At 47.6% G+C, this 13475-nt stretch overlaps 1 protein-coding gene across 2 annotated transcripts; it reads right to left on the bottom strand.

The window, feature by feature from the left end:
- Nucleotides 1-431: 431 nt before the first annotated feature.
- On the bottom strand, nucleotides 432-11997 carry NOLC1 (nucleolar and coiled-body phosphoprotein 1). 2 transcript variants are annotated; one of them, XM_032179337.2, is made up of 13 exons: nucleotides 11728-11997; nucleotides 7210-7265; nucleotides 6953-7095; nucleotides 6726-6850; nucleotides 6056-6221; nucleotides 4970-5085; nucleotides 4710-4845; nucleotides 4253-4381; nucleotides 3933-4043; nucleotides 3188-3826; nucleotides 2616-2722; nucleotides 2353-2445; nucleotides 432-2169 (listed from the first exon to the last, which is right to left on the bottom strand). In XM_032179337.2, the coding sequence occupies exons 1-13, from the start codon at nucleotides 11845-11847 to the stop codon at nucleotides 2011-2013; spliced, it is 2100 nt and encodes a 699-aa protein (XP_032035228.1). In that variant the 5' UTR covers nucleotides 11848-11997; the 3' UTR covers nucleotides 432-2010. The 2 variants fall into 2 exon arrangements, with proteins under 2 accessions (XP_032035228.1, XP_032035226.1); XM_032179335.2 differs by having other exon boundaries at nucleotides 6953-7098.
- Nucleotides 11998-13475: the final 1478 nt, after the last annotated feature.

A 13475-nucleotide genomic window follows, 5' to 3' on the forward strand; every position in this document is an offset into this window, starting at 1 on the left:
ATGTCTTAGGAATTGCTGATTTAGTCCAGGGATTGGTAAACTTCTTCTGTAAAGGGCTGCATCCTAAATATCTTAGGCTTTGTGGGCCATTGGTAAGATTTCTGTCACATATTCTCTCTCTTTTTAAAAGACCTCTACAAATGTAAAAACCATTCTTAGCTCCTAGGTAATATAAAAACAAATCATGGGCTGGATTTGACCCATAGGCCATTTTGCCAACCCCCAATTTGGACTATGCATAGGCTAGAATATAGCCTGGAAAAGGCACCGTGAGACAAGCTGTGGCCAGGAAAACCCTGCAAGCTGCTGCCAAAAGGCCTCTGCAGTGAAATCACAGGTCTGGACCCCAGTCCTATAACTGGCACCAAAGTTGTTCTGGTTTGAGTAGGGGGTGGAAGGGGTTTAGATTCACAATAATAAAACTCCCAAGACACATTATAAACCAGCCAGTTTATTATTTTGTGGTAAGATGTAGAACTTTTACCATGCAGACTGAAATATCTGTGTCAGCATGAACAGTACATTTTCTTCCTAGAGGCAGTTACATGGAAAACCAGGTTATTATCAGGTTATTTAGCAAGTATGGAATCCAAACAAGAGGAGACTAATCTTAAGACCTATAACTCATCCATGAAGGCTTGGGGCACACTTTCCTACCACCGGAATGCCTTAGCCTCCAGAAAGCTGTGGACTCTTCCCTCTCCGTCTTGGTCTGGCTGAGTACCAATACTGCTCAGTCACTTCCTGCAGTCATACCGTCAGGCCAGCTTGGCCTAAGAGCTGTAGCTCTGGTCACTAGTTTGTGTTGTTACAGCCACTGTTACTAACAGTTAAGGTTCTGAAGGGGGCATGTCAATTGCTCCCAGGTACCAACTACGAGACACAATAATCCTATTAGTTTGTTCTCCCAAACCCACTCAAGTTTATCAGGTAATATGCTCTGTAAGTTTCTTTTCAACCCCATTAGCACATACATAGATTACCTATAATTTCACCTAATGTAATCTACCTTCCTACTGAGGATTGAGGTTTTAACGTTTTTTTTTCCTACTTTCTTGATCAGTGATTCTCAACCATGTAGGAATTAATGAAGCCAATTCTGTATCACCACTGCAACCAAGACAGTGATACCAAGTGATATGTATTTTTCAAACTAATGTCATTTTGTTCTCTATAGTGTAGAAAAAGAGAAGATGGAGTCCTCAACTTAGTACTCAATACTAGGAAGGGTCAAGTTGTCAAAAAATGTCTTTCAACAGTAGAAAAGTTTGCTTTCAAATTAAAAAAACAAAGCACGTATTGCAAACATCATGTAATGATAAAATTACAGAAAAAAATATATTCAGAATGACCCACGGCATTCACACCACACCAGAATTTTGCCTGTAACAAAACAGTGAATTTTATCCCAAAACGTAGGTTAGGTCCATGCTGGCTAAAAACTTCAGTCCCAGACCCAATAAATGAGGATGAAATACATAGTGCATGCTTAACAGACATTGCATATACATCAACAATTCTTTAATGCCCCTCTCTAGGGTTTTGAGGGAAGGAAGGATGAAATTTGGACATGTGCCCTCACAAAGGCAGAATTTTCTTCTTATTATAAAAAGTCACACATGTGACCCTTTACTATATTTAGGGCAATAGCCAAGATTTTATCTGTGGGAATCCACCTTTGAAAATCACAACAAAAATCAATAGTAAGTGATTTAATATAAAATATACAAATTTCTCAGTATGAGGACTTTCACAGGAAAGGAAAGAGACAACAATGAAAATGAATTTTCTTAAAAAATAACATTCCCTTATTTTGTTCCTGCTACTCAACACTCAAAAACAAGTCTGTACAAAACTAGGAACACAGAAAAGGACCAGAGAGGATGTTACCTACTCTAAACTTCTGTCCTCATCAAGACCCTCACCTAGAGAGCTGAGGGTTCCCAGGTCCACTGGAGAAAGTAAGTAGTCTCCAATCATCACCCTTGCTTCACCAAAGATAGCCTCAGGTCACTCGCTGTCAAACTTAATAGAATTGACCTGGACAGAGATTGAGCCTCCCCGGTAGCTGCCGCGCTTCTTCTTGGTTTTCTCATGCCGGAAGGACTTGCCTTTGGTGAACTTCAAAACCTGATTGGCTCGCTCTCCCCAGTCTCCGGCTGCACCTCGCTGGTAAGTAGAGAGGGGGATTAACAGAGGAGGACCATGCTGGGGCCCTGTCACTTTATTCTTTCTACTCCCTGCTCAAGGAAACCTGAACCCAGAGAAGATTCCCACCAACCTGAACCAAGAGCTGTCCTCTCTGACTCTACCCATCCTCCCTCCCAAGAATGGCACAGATCTCTCTCTCACCTTGGCATCAAAGGAGTTGTCTGCAACTCGTGAATCCACCTCAATTTCCTCCTCCCTGACCCTTCGGAATGGGGATGATGCCCTTTTTTCTCCCTACAGAAGAATGAAGTAGGAAATTAAAGACAGAGTGGTCATGTAACAGCTCTCCTGAGTGATACACATGGGCACATGTGCCAGGTCACGCCAGGCAGAGCTGTCCAGATGATCCTAGATTTTTCTACTTTTAAAGAGCTGGCTCCTGAGAGGAAAGTGAGACAACTTACTTTCTTCCTTTTTGGAAATGTGTTAGGGGTCTGAAGCTTTATCTTCTTGGCCTGAGGAGTCTCTGCCTCCTTGGCAGCCTCATTCTGCTTCCGCTTCTTTAATGAACCTACAAAACAAAAAGGCAGACTCAGGCCGAGTGCAGTGGCTCACAACTGTAACCCCAGCATTTTGGGAGGCCAAGGTAGGAGGATCGCTTGAGCCCAGGAAATTCAGATCAGCCTGGGAAATACTGTGAGATTTTGTCTCTATAAAAAGTTAAAAAATGAGCCAGACATGGTGGTGCATGCTTGTAGTCCTGGCTACTCCGGAGGCTGAGGTGGAAAGATCACCTGAGTCCATGAGGTTAAGGCTGCACAAGCTGTGATCATGCCATTGCACCCCGGCCTGGGTGATACAGTGAGACTCTAATTAAAAAAAAAAAAAAACGGAGACCAGTTTCCTGTTCTTCCTCCCAGTTTCCACAACTGGAAGCCCAGTGGTGGGCCTCCTCTCACTACCCCACTCTCAAAGAGTATATCCCATCCTGATTTGGGGGGACAAAACCCAGAGGGCATGTTCATTGGGTACAGACCTGATTTGGAAACTACCACTGCTGCCTTTTTCTTTTCTTCTTCCTCCTCCTCGCTGTTCTTAGCTGCTTTTCCATTCTGGGCAGTCAGTGCAGAGATGCCATTGGCCTTGGGGACTTGTGGTCTTGGAGAGCCCTTGCCCTTGGGCTTCTCTTCCTCCTCCTCACTGGAGTCATCAGAGGAAGAACTGCTGCTGCTCTCAGCCTTTCCTTTCTTTGCAGAGGCTGGCTTGGAAGGGGCTACACCTCCTGCTACCTTCTGTGGCTTCTTAACTGTAGACTTAGATGTCTTCTCTTCCTCCTCCTCACTGCTGGAGCTGTCTGAATCAGAGCTGCTGTCCCTACTACCCTGAGGAGCCTGCTTGGCAGGCAGAGGTGGAGCTGCTTTGGCAGTCGCCTTGGGCTTAGTGGTGGCCACCATCTTCTTTGTCTTATCCTCCTCACTGGAGCTGCTCTCTTCCTCACTGGAGCTGCTGTCAGCCTTTCTCGTCGGAAGCTTCTGGCCACCACCCACAGGTTGCTTGGGGGCTGCAGCTGGCTTCGCTGCAGGTGACTTGGTGGTGACAGCTGGCTTATTTGAAGAATTCTTGGTGGTACCACCTGGCTTAGAAGGAGCTTCATCATCCTCAGAGCTGTCAGAGTCTAGACACAGAAGGGATGGAATCAACAGCTCCCCAAATCAGATTCAGGGGAGCCCTTAGCAGCTGCCTGCGCATCTCACTGAACTGAGGGCCTCCATATGCCTTACCTGAGCTGTCTGAAGAGCTCTCTGCTGCTTTCTTTGCTGGAGGTGGTTTAGTGGTTGCTTTAGAGATGACTGCCTTAGTTGGGGGTTTCTTCTCTTCTTCAGAACTTGAATCTGAGGAGAACCTGTAGCATTATGCTGGGTCCAGAGTCCCAACCCAACCAGGACAGCAATAAAAAGAATGCAAAGACACACACAGAGCCTTAGCTCTGTCTTGCTTTAAGCAAAAAGCACTGGAAGGATGGAAGGCTTTCTCTCTCCCTTAATTCCTCATCCCCTCCTCCAGACCCATGCTGAGGGGAGGCTGCATCCCTCTGACTCACCAGACTCATCACTGCTGTCTTCACTGCTTTCCACAGGCTGCTGCTTCTCCACAGCCTTCTTGGGAGGCTGGGTTCCCAGAGACTTCTTTGGTGGGGGAGCAGAAGGCGGGGGGACTGAACTGTAGGGACCTGTTTAAAAAGGATAGTGTGATGGTTTTAAGATATGTCTACAACTTTTTTTGATCCTACTTTCTTCTAGAAATGAAGCTTAATTCCCCCTCACTTGAGTATGGGCCAGAATCAATGACTCAGTTCTAACAAAACATGGTGTCACTTCTGAGTCTAGATTATACAAGGCACTGTGAGATTTCTCCTTGCTTTCCCGGATCACTAGTGCTGGGAGAAGCTAGCTGTCATGTCTTGAGGACGCTCAAGCAGCTCTATGGAGAGGTCCATGTGGTTACTGCAGCTGGGCCCCAACCATAGTCATACAGCTTCGCTCCTCATGTCCAGTCACCTGGTTTATTTTTCATGGGTTTTTTTTGCTCCTCTTCCTCCTCACTGGAGGAATCCTCACTGCTGGAACTCTTCTGGGTAGGGGTGGCAGCTGCTTTCACTGGGGCCTTGATCACAACTTGCTTTTTAGGTACAGTCTGCATTAGAAAGAAAATTGATTACCACAGGAAAATGCTGACCCAACCAATCCTGCCAGGGAACGGAGACACACACACATCCCACCCTGGTCACCTCTTCCCTGATAGAAGTTATGGCCCAGACCTTCTTGGGGGTGGCTGCTGTCTTCTCCTCCTCTGAGTCATCACTGCTACTGCTGCTGCTGCTGCTGCTGCTGCTACTGGCTGGTTTACCATTGGCTACTTTAGGTGCTGCTCGAGCTGGAATACCCAAGAAAAAGAAAGAGTAAGGAGTATTAGGGCAAGTCAGGACCATGAAAAGCCTCCTTCCTATGAGCAGAGAACTTAGGAGTCCACCAATTTCTTTTTTTTTTTTTTTTTTGGAGATGGATTCTGGCTCTGTTGCACAGGCTAGTGTGCAGTGCTTCAGGCAACTCTCCCGCCTCAGCCTCTGGAGTAGCTGGGATTACAGGTGTCCACCACCATGCCCAGCTAATTTTTATATTTTTAGTAGAGACAGCGTTTTGCCATGTTGGCCAGGCCGGTCTTGAACTCCTGACCTCAAGCAATCCACCTGCCTCAGCCTCCCAAAGTGCTGGGATTATAGGTGTGAGCCACTGTGCCTGGCCAGGAGTCCACCAGTTCTTTCAACTTTAGAGCAGCCATCAAGGAGAATGCCAGCCATGGTTTACCACATCAAAGGATACCTTTCCTATGCCATGGCAGGAATAAAACTGTCTTCTTAGAAAAGATGACATAAATAATCTCAATATGCCCTCTAAAATCTTTCACTTCAACCTCCATTCAAAGAAATAATCTAACCCTCATCACAAGTTACAGAAAAAAAAGAAAAATTCTCATTTGTCTCATAGAATGAACGTAGAAGAGTAAATATGGCAGTGAAAAGCACAACAAATAGATATTTAAGTGGTTACAGTGGAATGGGATGTGTGAAAACATAAAATGTCTATGAAATTTCACAGAAGAATACCAAATGGATACCATTTAAAAAAATACACATTTTTCCTTGCTGCAATAACTTTCTCTATTTACTAGCTCCTATGAAATCTTGTTATTTATTAGTAAAACCTTTAAAATTAAAAGACCAGTAATCAATACCTCCAGTTCAACAAACAGTACCATTTCACCCCTGTGCCAAATCAGCAATTTTAACTCCAGTTCCCAGAGCAATCTGGTCCCCAGCCCAGCCTCTTGGGAACAGAAACAGTACCTGGTTTGGGAGGGGTTTTAGTCTGAGCTTTAACTGCCACAGGTGTTCTCTTTGGCTTCTGGTTCTTTGGTGGCTCATCCTCGGAGCTTGAGTCAGAATCAGAGTCAGAGCTCTTGGCCTTCTTAGGAGGAGCTTTGGCTGCCTTGGCTTGGGGCTTAACTCCCTTCTGTTAGAAAAGACACAAGGAGAAAAATCAGCAAAAGCTTCCGGGTACCCAAAGGGCATCCTAGGTCTCTTTTATTTTTAGGGGCCTAATGGAGCAGTAAGAGCAAGAGAAAGCTAAGGACAGGATATGGAAAGGGCAAAAAACTCTTAAGAAACAACAAAGTTCAGCCACTTGATACATTGGCCCTGTTCCTGCCATATCCTGCCGAAGCTCCCAAGAAAACACTCTCTCTTATTCTTGGAGCCCTGAATAGTGTCCCAGAAGAACCCAAACTCCTCAAGCAGAATGGATTTAATTTCCTCTAGATTCTGAGCCTGACCTCAACCTCACACATCCCTTCCAGACCTCATACTTTTACCAGCTCCCTGAAAATCCCCAGATTTTCTTCCTCATAATCACCTATTGTATTGCCGCCATCACCCCTTGGTTACAAGCTAGAGGCCAAGATTTTAGGTTTCTTCCTTTCCAATCCTTAAACCCCTTTTTCTTCCCAAAGCTGCAAACCTGGACAGGCTGCTTCTTTTGGTCCTCCTCCTCATCATCATCACTGGACTCTTCACTGCTGCTGCTCTCTGATGCTTTGGCTGCAGCCTTCCCAGGAGGCAGACTGACTCGCTTGGCAGGTACAGCTGAACAAAAACACAGGTCCCAGTAAGAATCAGCCATGTAAAACAAGCAGGCTGTAAATTCTTTTCCTGGCACCACCAAGCCCACCCGCTACTCTGCCTTACCAGGCTTCTTTGCTGGAGGCCCTTGAACTTCCTCCTCCTCCTCACTGCTGTCCTCACTACTGTCACTGGATGAGGCCTTCTTCTTAGCTTTCTTGGCCATTGGTCCATTTGCCTGTAACTTTCGCTCTGGGACCTTCGCAGACCTGCTGAGGTAGATTAGACCAATTTCTAGGAGACTGGAATCTTCCCAAACCAAGAAACATAACCCAGCCCATCTTGGGGGAGAAAATAGCCAAAATGGAACAGGAAAGGCTTACTTGAGCCAGAAGCTATAGATGTCTAAGAGGGAAGAGGCATTGGCATCCTGCTGTGTCTGTAGAAGAAAAAGAGCTGGGTAAGGAAATTATTTTATCCTGGTTATGCTTTCATTAAATGTGGCCTGTTATATACATAATTACTAAATTTGGTATAAATGTTACATCTTCATAAAACTTTTGCTACGTGCATAAATCAGGAGAAAAATATTCTATTTGTGGATGTCCCAATTTCTGCTATAAAAAACGGGCTACTCCTATGTTTGTGGCACCATCTAACCATCTAACCCCCTGCCCGCCAATCCATATTGATCAAAGTCCTAAAAAAAAAAAAAATCAGCCAGTCACGGTGGCTCATGCTTGTAATCCTAGCACTTTGGAAGGCGGAGGCAGGCAGATCAAGAGGTCAGGAGTTCAAGACCAGCCTGGCCAACATGGTAAAACCCCATCTCTACTAAAACAAAAATTAGCCCAGCGTGATGGCACACGTCTGTAATCCCAGCTACTTGGGAGGCTGAAGCAGGAGAATCGCTTGAACCTAGGAGGCTGAAACAGGAGAATCACTTGAACCTAGGAGATCACGCCACTGCACTCCAGCCTGGGCAACAAGAGCAAGGCTCCATTTCAAAAAAAAAAAGATACCACTTTTGACTAGGCACAGTGGCTTATGCCTGTTATCTCATGTTATCTGAGCACTTTGGGAGGCTGAGACAGGAGGATCACTGGATGCCAGGAGTTCAAGACCAGCCCGAGCAATATAGCAAGACCCCCATCTCTACCCCCCTGCCAAAAAAAAAAGTGTCTCTCTTTATTCTAGCAATGTACTATCTAAGAATGTAATCTTATCCATTACTTGAGGGTACAAACACTAATACAAGGTTTTTCCTGCAATGTGGATTATAATACCAAATCATTAGAAATAAGCCTCCAGGCCGGATGTGGTGGCTCACGCCTATAATCCCAACACTCTGGGAGGCCAAGGCGGGCAGATCGCCTGAGGGCAGAAGTTCAAGACCAGCCTGGCCAACATGGAGAAACCCTGTCTCAGCTGGGTGTGGTGGCAGGTGCCTGTAATCCCAGGTACTTGGGAAGCTAAGGCAGGAGAATCGCTTGAACCCCAGAGGAGGAGGGTGCAGTGAGCTGAGATCGCGCCACTGCACTCCAGCCTGGGTGACAGACCAAGACTGTCTCAAAAAAAAAAAAAAAAAAAAGAAAGAAACAAGACTGGTAAGTACTGTATTGAATGTAAAGAACTGCATTAGGTGCCAGGCACGGTGGCTCAGGTCTGCTGTAATCCCAGCACTTTGGGAGGTCGAGGTAGGCAGATCACGAGGTCAGGAGTTTGAGACCAGCCTGGCCAACATGGTGAAACCCCGTCTCTACCAAAAACACAAAAAATTAACTGGGTGTGGTGGCGCACACCTGTAATCCCAGCTACTCAGGAGGCTGAGGCAGGAGAATCGCTTTAACCCAGGAGGCTGAGGTTGCAGTGAGCCAGTATCACACCATTGTACTCCAGCCTAGGCAACAGAGTAAGTCTCAAAAAAAAAAAAAAAATGCATTCAGGCCGGGCGCAGGTACACTAACACTTTGGCAGGCCAAGGCAGGAGGATCACTTAAGGACAGGAGTTCAGGATCAGCCTGGGCAAGACAGTGAGACCTCCATCTCTTTCTTTTTTTTGAGACAGAATTTCGCTCTTGGTCGCCCAGGTTGGATTGCAATGGCATTGTGGTGGCTCGGCCTGTGGTGGCTAAACACCTGTAATCCCAACACTTTGTGAGGCTGAGGCGGGTGGTTCATCTGAGATCGGGAGTTCGAGACCAGCCTGACCAACATGGAGAAACTCCGTCTCTACTAAACATACAAAATTAGCTGGGCATGGTGGCGCATGCCTGTAATAATCCCAGCTACTCAGGAGGCTAAGACAGGAGAATCGCTTGAACCCGGGAGGTGAAGGTTGTGGTAAGCCGAAATTGCACTATTGCACTCCAGCCTGGGCAACAAGAGCGAAACTCTTGCCTCAAAAAAAAAAAAAATTAGCCAGGTGTAGTGGCGCATGTCTGTAGTCCTAGCTACTCCAGTGACTGAGGCAGGAGGATTGCCTGAGCCCAGGAGTTCAACGCTACAGCGAGCTATGATTGCATCACTGTACTCCAGCCTGGGCAACAGAGTGAGACCCTCTAAAAGAAACAACCAAACACAAAACAATACACAGAAGAGTACAGGATCAGGCCAGGTGCAGTGGCTCACGGGCCTGTAATCCCAACACTTTAGGAGGCTGAGGTGGGCGGATCACCTGATCAGGAATTTGAGACCAGCCTGGCTGGTATGGTGAAACCCTATCTCTACTAAAGATACGAACATTAGCTGGGCATGGAGGCAGGCGCCTGTAATCCCAGCTATTCGGGAGGCTGAGGCACGGGCTGAGGCACAAGAATCGCTTGAACCTGGGAGGCGAAAGTTGCAGTGAGCCGAGATTGCACCGCTGCACTCCCGCCTGGGCAACAGTGAGACTCTGTGGTCCAAAAAAGAGTAAAGGATCAGAGTCAGTACAGATGGGAACTCACCTTTGGACAAATTACCTAATCTCCCTGAGATTATTTTCTTTTCTACAAAATGGAGATAATACTACACATCACATTAAGTTATTGAGAGGACAAGACATAATGCATGTTGGCTGGGTGCGGTGGCTCACACCTGTAATCCCAGCACTTTGGGAGGCTGAGGCAGTAGATTTCTTGAGGTCAGGAGTTCAAGAGCAGCCTGGCCAACATGGCGAAACCCTGTCTCTACTAAAAATACAAAAAAAAAAAAAAAAAATTAGCCGGGCATGGTGGGGCACACCTGTAGTCCCAGCTACTTGGGAAGCTGAGGAAGGAGAATCACTTCAGCCTGGGAGGCAGAGGTTGCAGTGAGCTGAGATCGTGCCACTGCACTCCAGCCTGGGCGACAAAGCCAGACTCCGCCTCAAAAAAAAAAAAAAAATTAAATGCACGTAAAGGGCTTAGCATCTGACCCTTAGTAAGCTCTTCACAAAGATTAGCTTTTCTTACATAAAACCATTTCAGAATCCTAATTCTGAGGCTGGGCACGGTGGCTCGCGCCTGTAATCCCAGCACTTTGAGAGGCTGAGGCGGGTGGATTTCTTGAGGTCAGGAGTTCAAGACCAGCCTCGCCAACACGGTGAAACCTCGTTTCTACTAAAAATACAAAACTTAGCCGGGCGTGGTGGTGCGCACGTGTAATCCCAGCTACTCGGGAGGCTGCCGCAGGATAATCACTTGAATTTGGGAGGGAGGTTACAATGAGCCGAGATCGCACCATTGCACTCCAGCCTGGGCAACAGAGACTCCGTCTCAAAAAAAAAAAAAAAAAAAAAGAACCCTAACTCTGAAATGTCCAATTCCATCCAGTCCACTGTGAAAGCACTCTCTGCAGTCTCCTTAACAGTCAACTCTCAACAGTTTCATTAAGAAAGCAGTTAGATCACATGGCAGCCTGTCCCAGCTTAAGGAAGTTCTGAGGCTGATCTGATTCTTTGCTTTTGCAGCCTGATTCTGCTAAAAGTGCAAGCCATCCTTCCTAGTCATGCTATCATCCCTGCAGAAGACCCCCACTCTCTCCTCTCTCAAGGTGTCTTCCCATGCAGGAATGTCCGTTGATGTAGGTTACAAACCTTTCACATTCCAGGTTCTCTTACTCTTACATGTGTTTGGAGCAGCCTAAATTGCCGTAACTATGGTACAGCTTTCACTTTTACAAGATTCCTCTGTACCAGCACTGAGATTGCTACTCTTACACATCATCTTACTGAAACTCACAAAAATCCTATAAAATGGATGATGACATCCCTGTAGAAAGACTCAGAAAGATTAAATAAACTGCCCGGGTCACGTATCTAAAAGTGGCAGAGCCTGGTCCGAAACCTAGGTTTGTTTGATTTAATTAACCAAAGCTCCAAGCCCACTACTATGCCTACTTGGTAGGGCTGTTTATGACGCTCAATTCTCAGTGTAACTCAAAACAAAACTCTGCTTCTACTTTCATTCATTTTCTTCTTTACTAACGAAAATCCCAACCTTCATTCTAAAGCAATTTCACTTGCTTTTGACTCCCAGTAAATGTGACTGAGGCTAAGGTCAAATTGCGGTTTGCCTCACCCAACGAAAAGCCCCCCAGAAGATGCCGAAGAACCAGTGTCCTCGGTGGACAAGGCTCTAGCTCCCCGCTGCACTCTGCCAGCCATGTGACTTGGGGCCACGAGGCTCCCACGCTGCCGCCGCTGCACGGCTCACAAGAAAAAAGCAACAAGACTCAGCGATATCTAGTCAGACCTGGAGGAAGATGGGCGACCGAGGCCGCAGGCTTTCTCTGGTCACTGCCGAGGGGTCGGCGTAAAGACCTTGCAGACACTGGACTGGCGGACCCCACAGACTTCCCCACCTGGAAACCTAAGCATGTCAAGGCCTGAAGCCTTGTGGTCATCTCCGCCCGGTCCCCGCCACAAGCCCGGAACTCACAGCTCCTGTCGCTTTGGCGAACTTATTGGCCACCTCTGAGAGTTGGTTATCGCGCAGGAAGCCGAGCACTAGGGGATACAGGTCACTGGGAACCACGCGGCGAACGCCGGCGTCCGCCATCCTCCGGGCAATACGCGTCACTACCGTTGTCGACACAGCACAACTCAGGAACCCAACATGAGCAGTGGGCGGGCTTGTTACGTCATTGCGCCGCGCGGGCACATAACGGAAAGGGTGGGGCTCCACAGGGCAGTCCCACCTTCACCTCAGAGGTAGGGTAGACGGGAAATCTATAAACTCTTTCCGGTCCCACGCGTATCGCCATCTTGGTTTAGGGCGGAGCCCACCGGGCGCCAGTTTGTGGAGGCGGAGCTCTGACGTCAGGGGTCACGCCCTCGGCGTGGCGGGAAAACTCAGGACTTCCCGCGCTCTTTCTGGGGGGAGGTACCTTTTCTCAGAGCAGCGGTTTCCCGCGCCCCTGCTGGGACTCGGATTCCAGAGTAATGAGTGGACAAGCGGGCTCGAACAGTTGGTCTACAAGATCTCCCAATCGCCCCCATGGCGCACTGGCGCGGCCAATGGATTCTCGCCCTTCGTCTTCACTGCCTCCAACACCCAGGGAGGCCCTTTCTGATACCATCCCAGCCTCCAGACTCCTGCCTCTGCTGCAGAAGATCCTTCAAGTTATCCGTCCTGAGGGTGGGAGGTGTTGATTTCCCAAGCCGCCCCTCCCATCCCCCTTATATTCCGCCTTAGGTCAGCTCCATGAAGAGGAAAGGCGTCATGCGCCAAACCTTAATCACACACAGCAACAATCTATTCAAGCTGAAGAGACTGTTGAAAATAACCCTTCTTCCTCCGGGGTCAGAGTTCACACTGCCTTTGTCATGAGTAACTCCGGTATCAATGCTCAGACCTACCAAGTTAATTCCAAGTTCTGCCACATTTCACATCATATTAGCAGTTAGCAATCCCTTCAATCCTACCCACTACCCCTTGGCTACCTCCCACTAATGCCGCTCAGGAAGGATAAGGATCCTCATGGGAACACACCTCTCCTTTGCCTGTCTCCAGACACTCCCCTCTCCTATATAAAATTGGCCAGGCACAGTGGCTCACAACTGTTATCTCAACACTTTGGAAGGCCTAGGTGGGAGGATCCCGTGAGCCCAGGAGTTAAGAGGCCAGCCTGGACAACACAGTGAAACCCCCCTATCTCTACAAAAAATTTTAAAAATTAGCCAGGTGTAGTGGCATGCACCTGTGGTCCCAGCTACTTGGGAGGCTGGGGCAGGAGGATCGACTGAGCCAGGGAGGTCAAAGCTGCAATGAGCTATGATCCTGGAACTGCAATCCAGCCTGGGCCACAGAGTGAGATCCTATCTCAGAAATCAAAAACAAAGCTGGGCACGGTGTTTCACGCCTGTAATCTCAGCATTTTGGGAGGCTGAGGTGGGTGGATCACCTGAGGTCAGGAGTTCAAGAACAGCCCTGGCCAACATGGTGAAACCCTGTCTCTACTAAAAATACAAAAAAATTAGCCAGGCATGGTGGTGGGTGCCTGTAATCCCAGCTACTCAGGAAGCTGAGGCAGGAGAATCACTTGAACCAGGGAGGCAGAGCTTGCAGTGAGCCAAAATTGTGCCACTGCACTCCAGCCTGGGAGACAGAACAAGACTCCATCTCCAAAACAAAAAGTCAAAAACAAAAACAAAAAACTCCACAGTTCCCTCTTCCCCACGGTTCCT

This window comes from Hylobates moloch, unplaced genomic scaffold (genome assembly GCF_009828535.3).
Source record: "Hylobates moloch isolate HMO894 unplaced genomic scaffold, HMol_V3 SCAFFOLD_3, whole genome shotgun sequence".
Lineage (NCBI taxonomy): Eukaryota > Metazoa > Chordata > Mammalia > Primates > Hylobatidae > Hylobates > Hylobates moloch.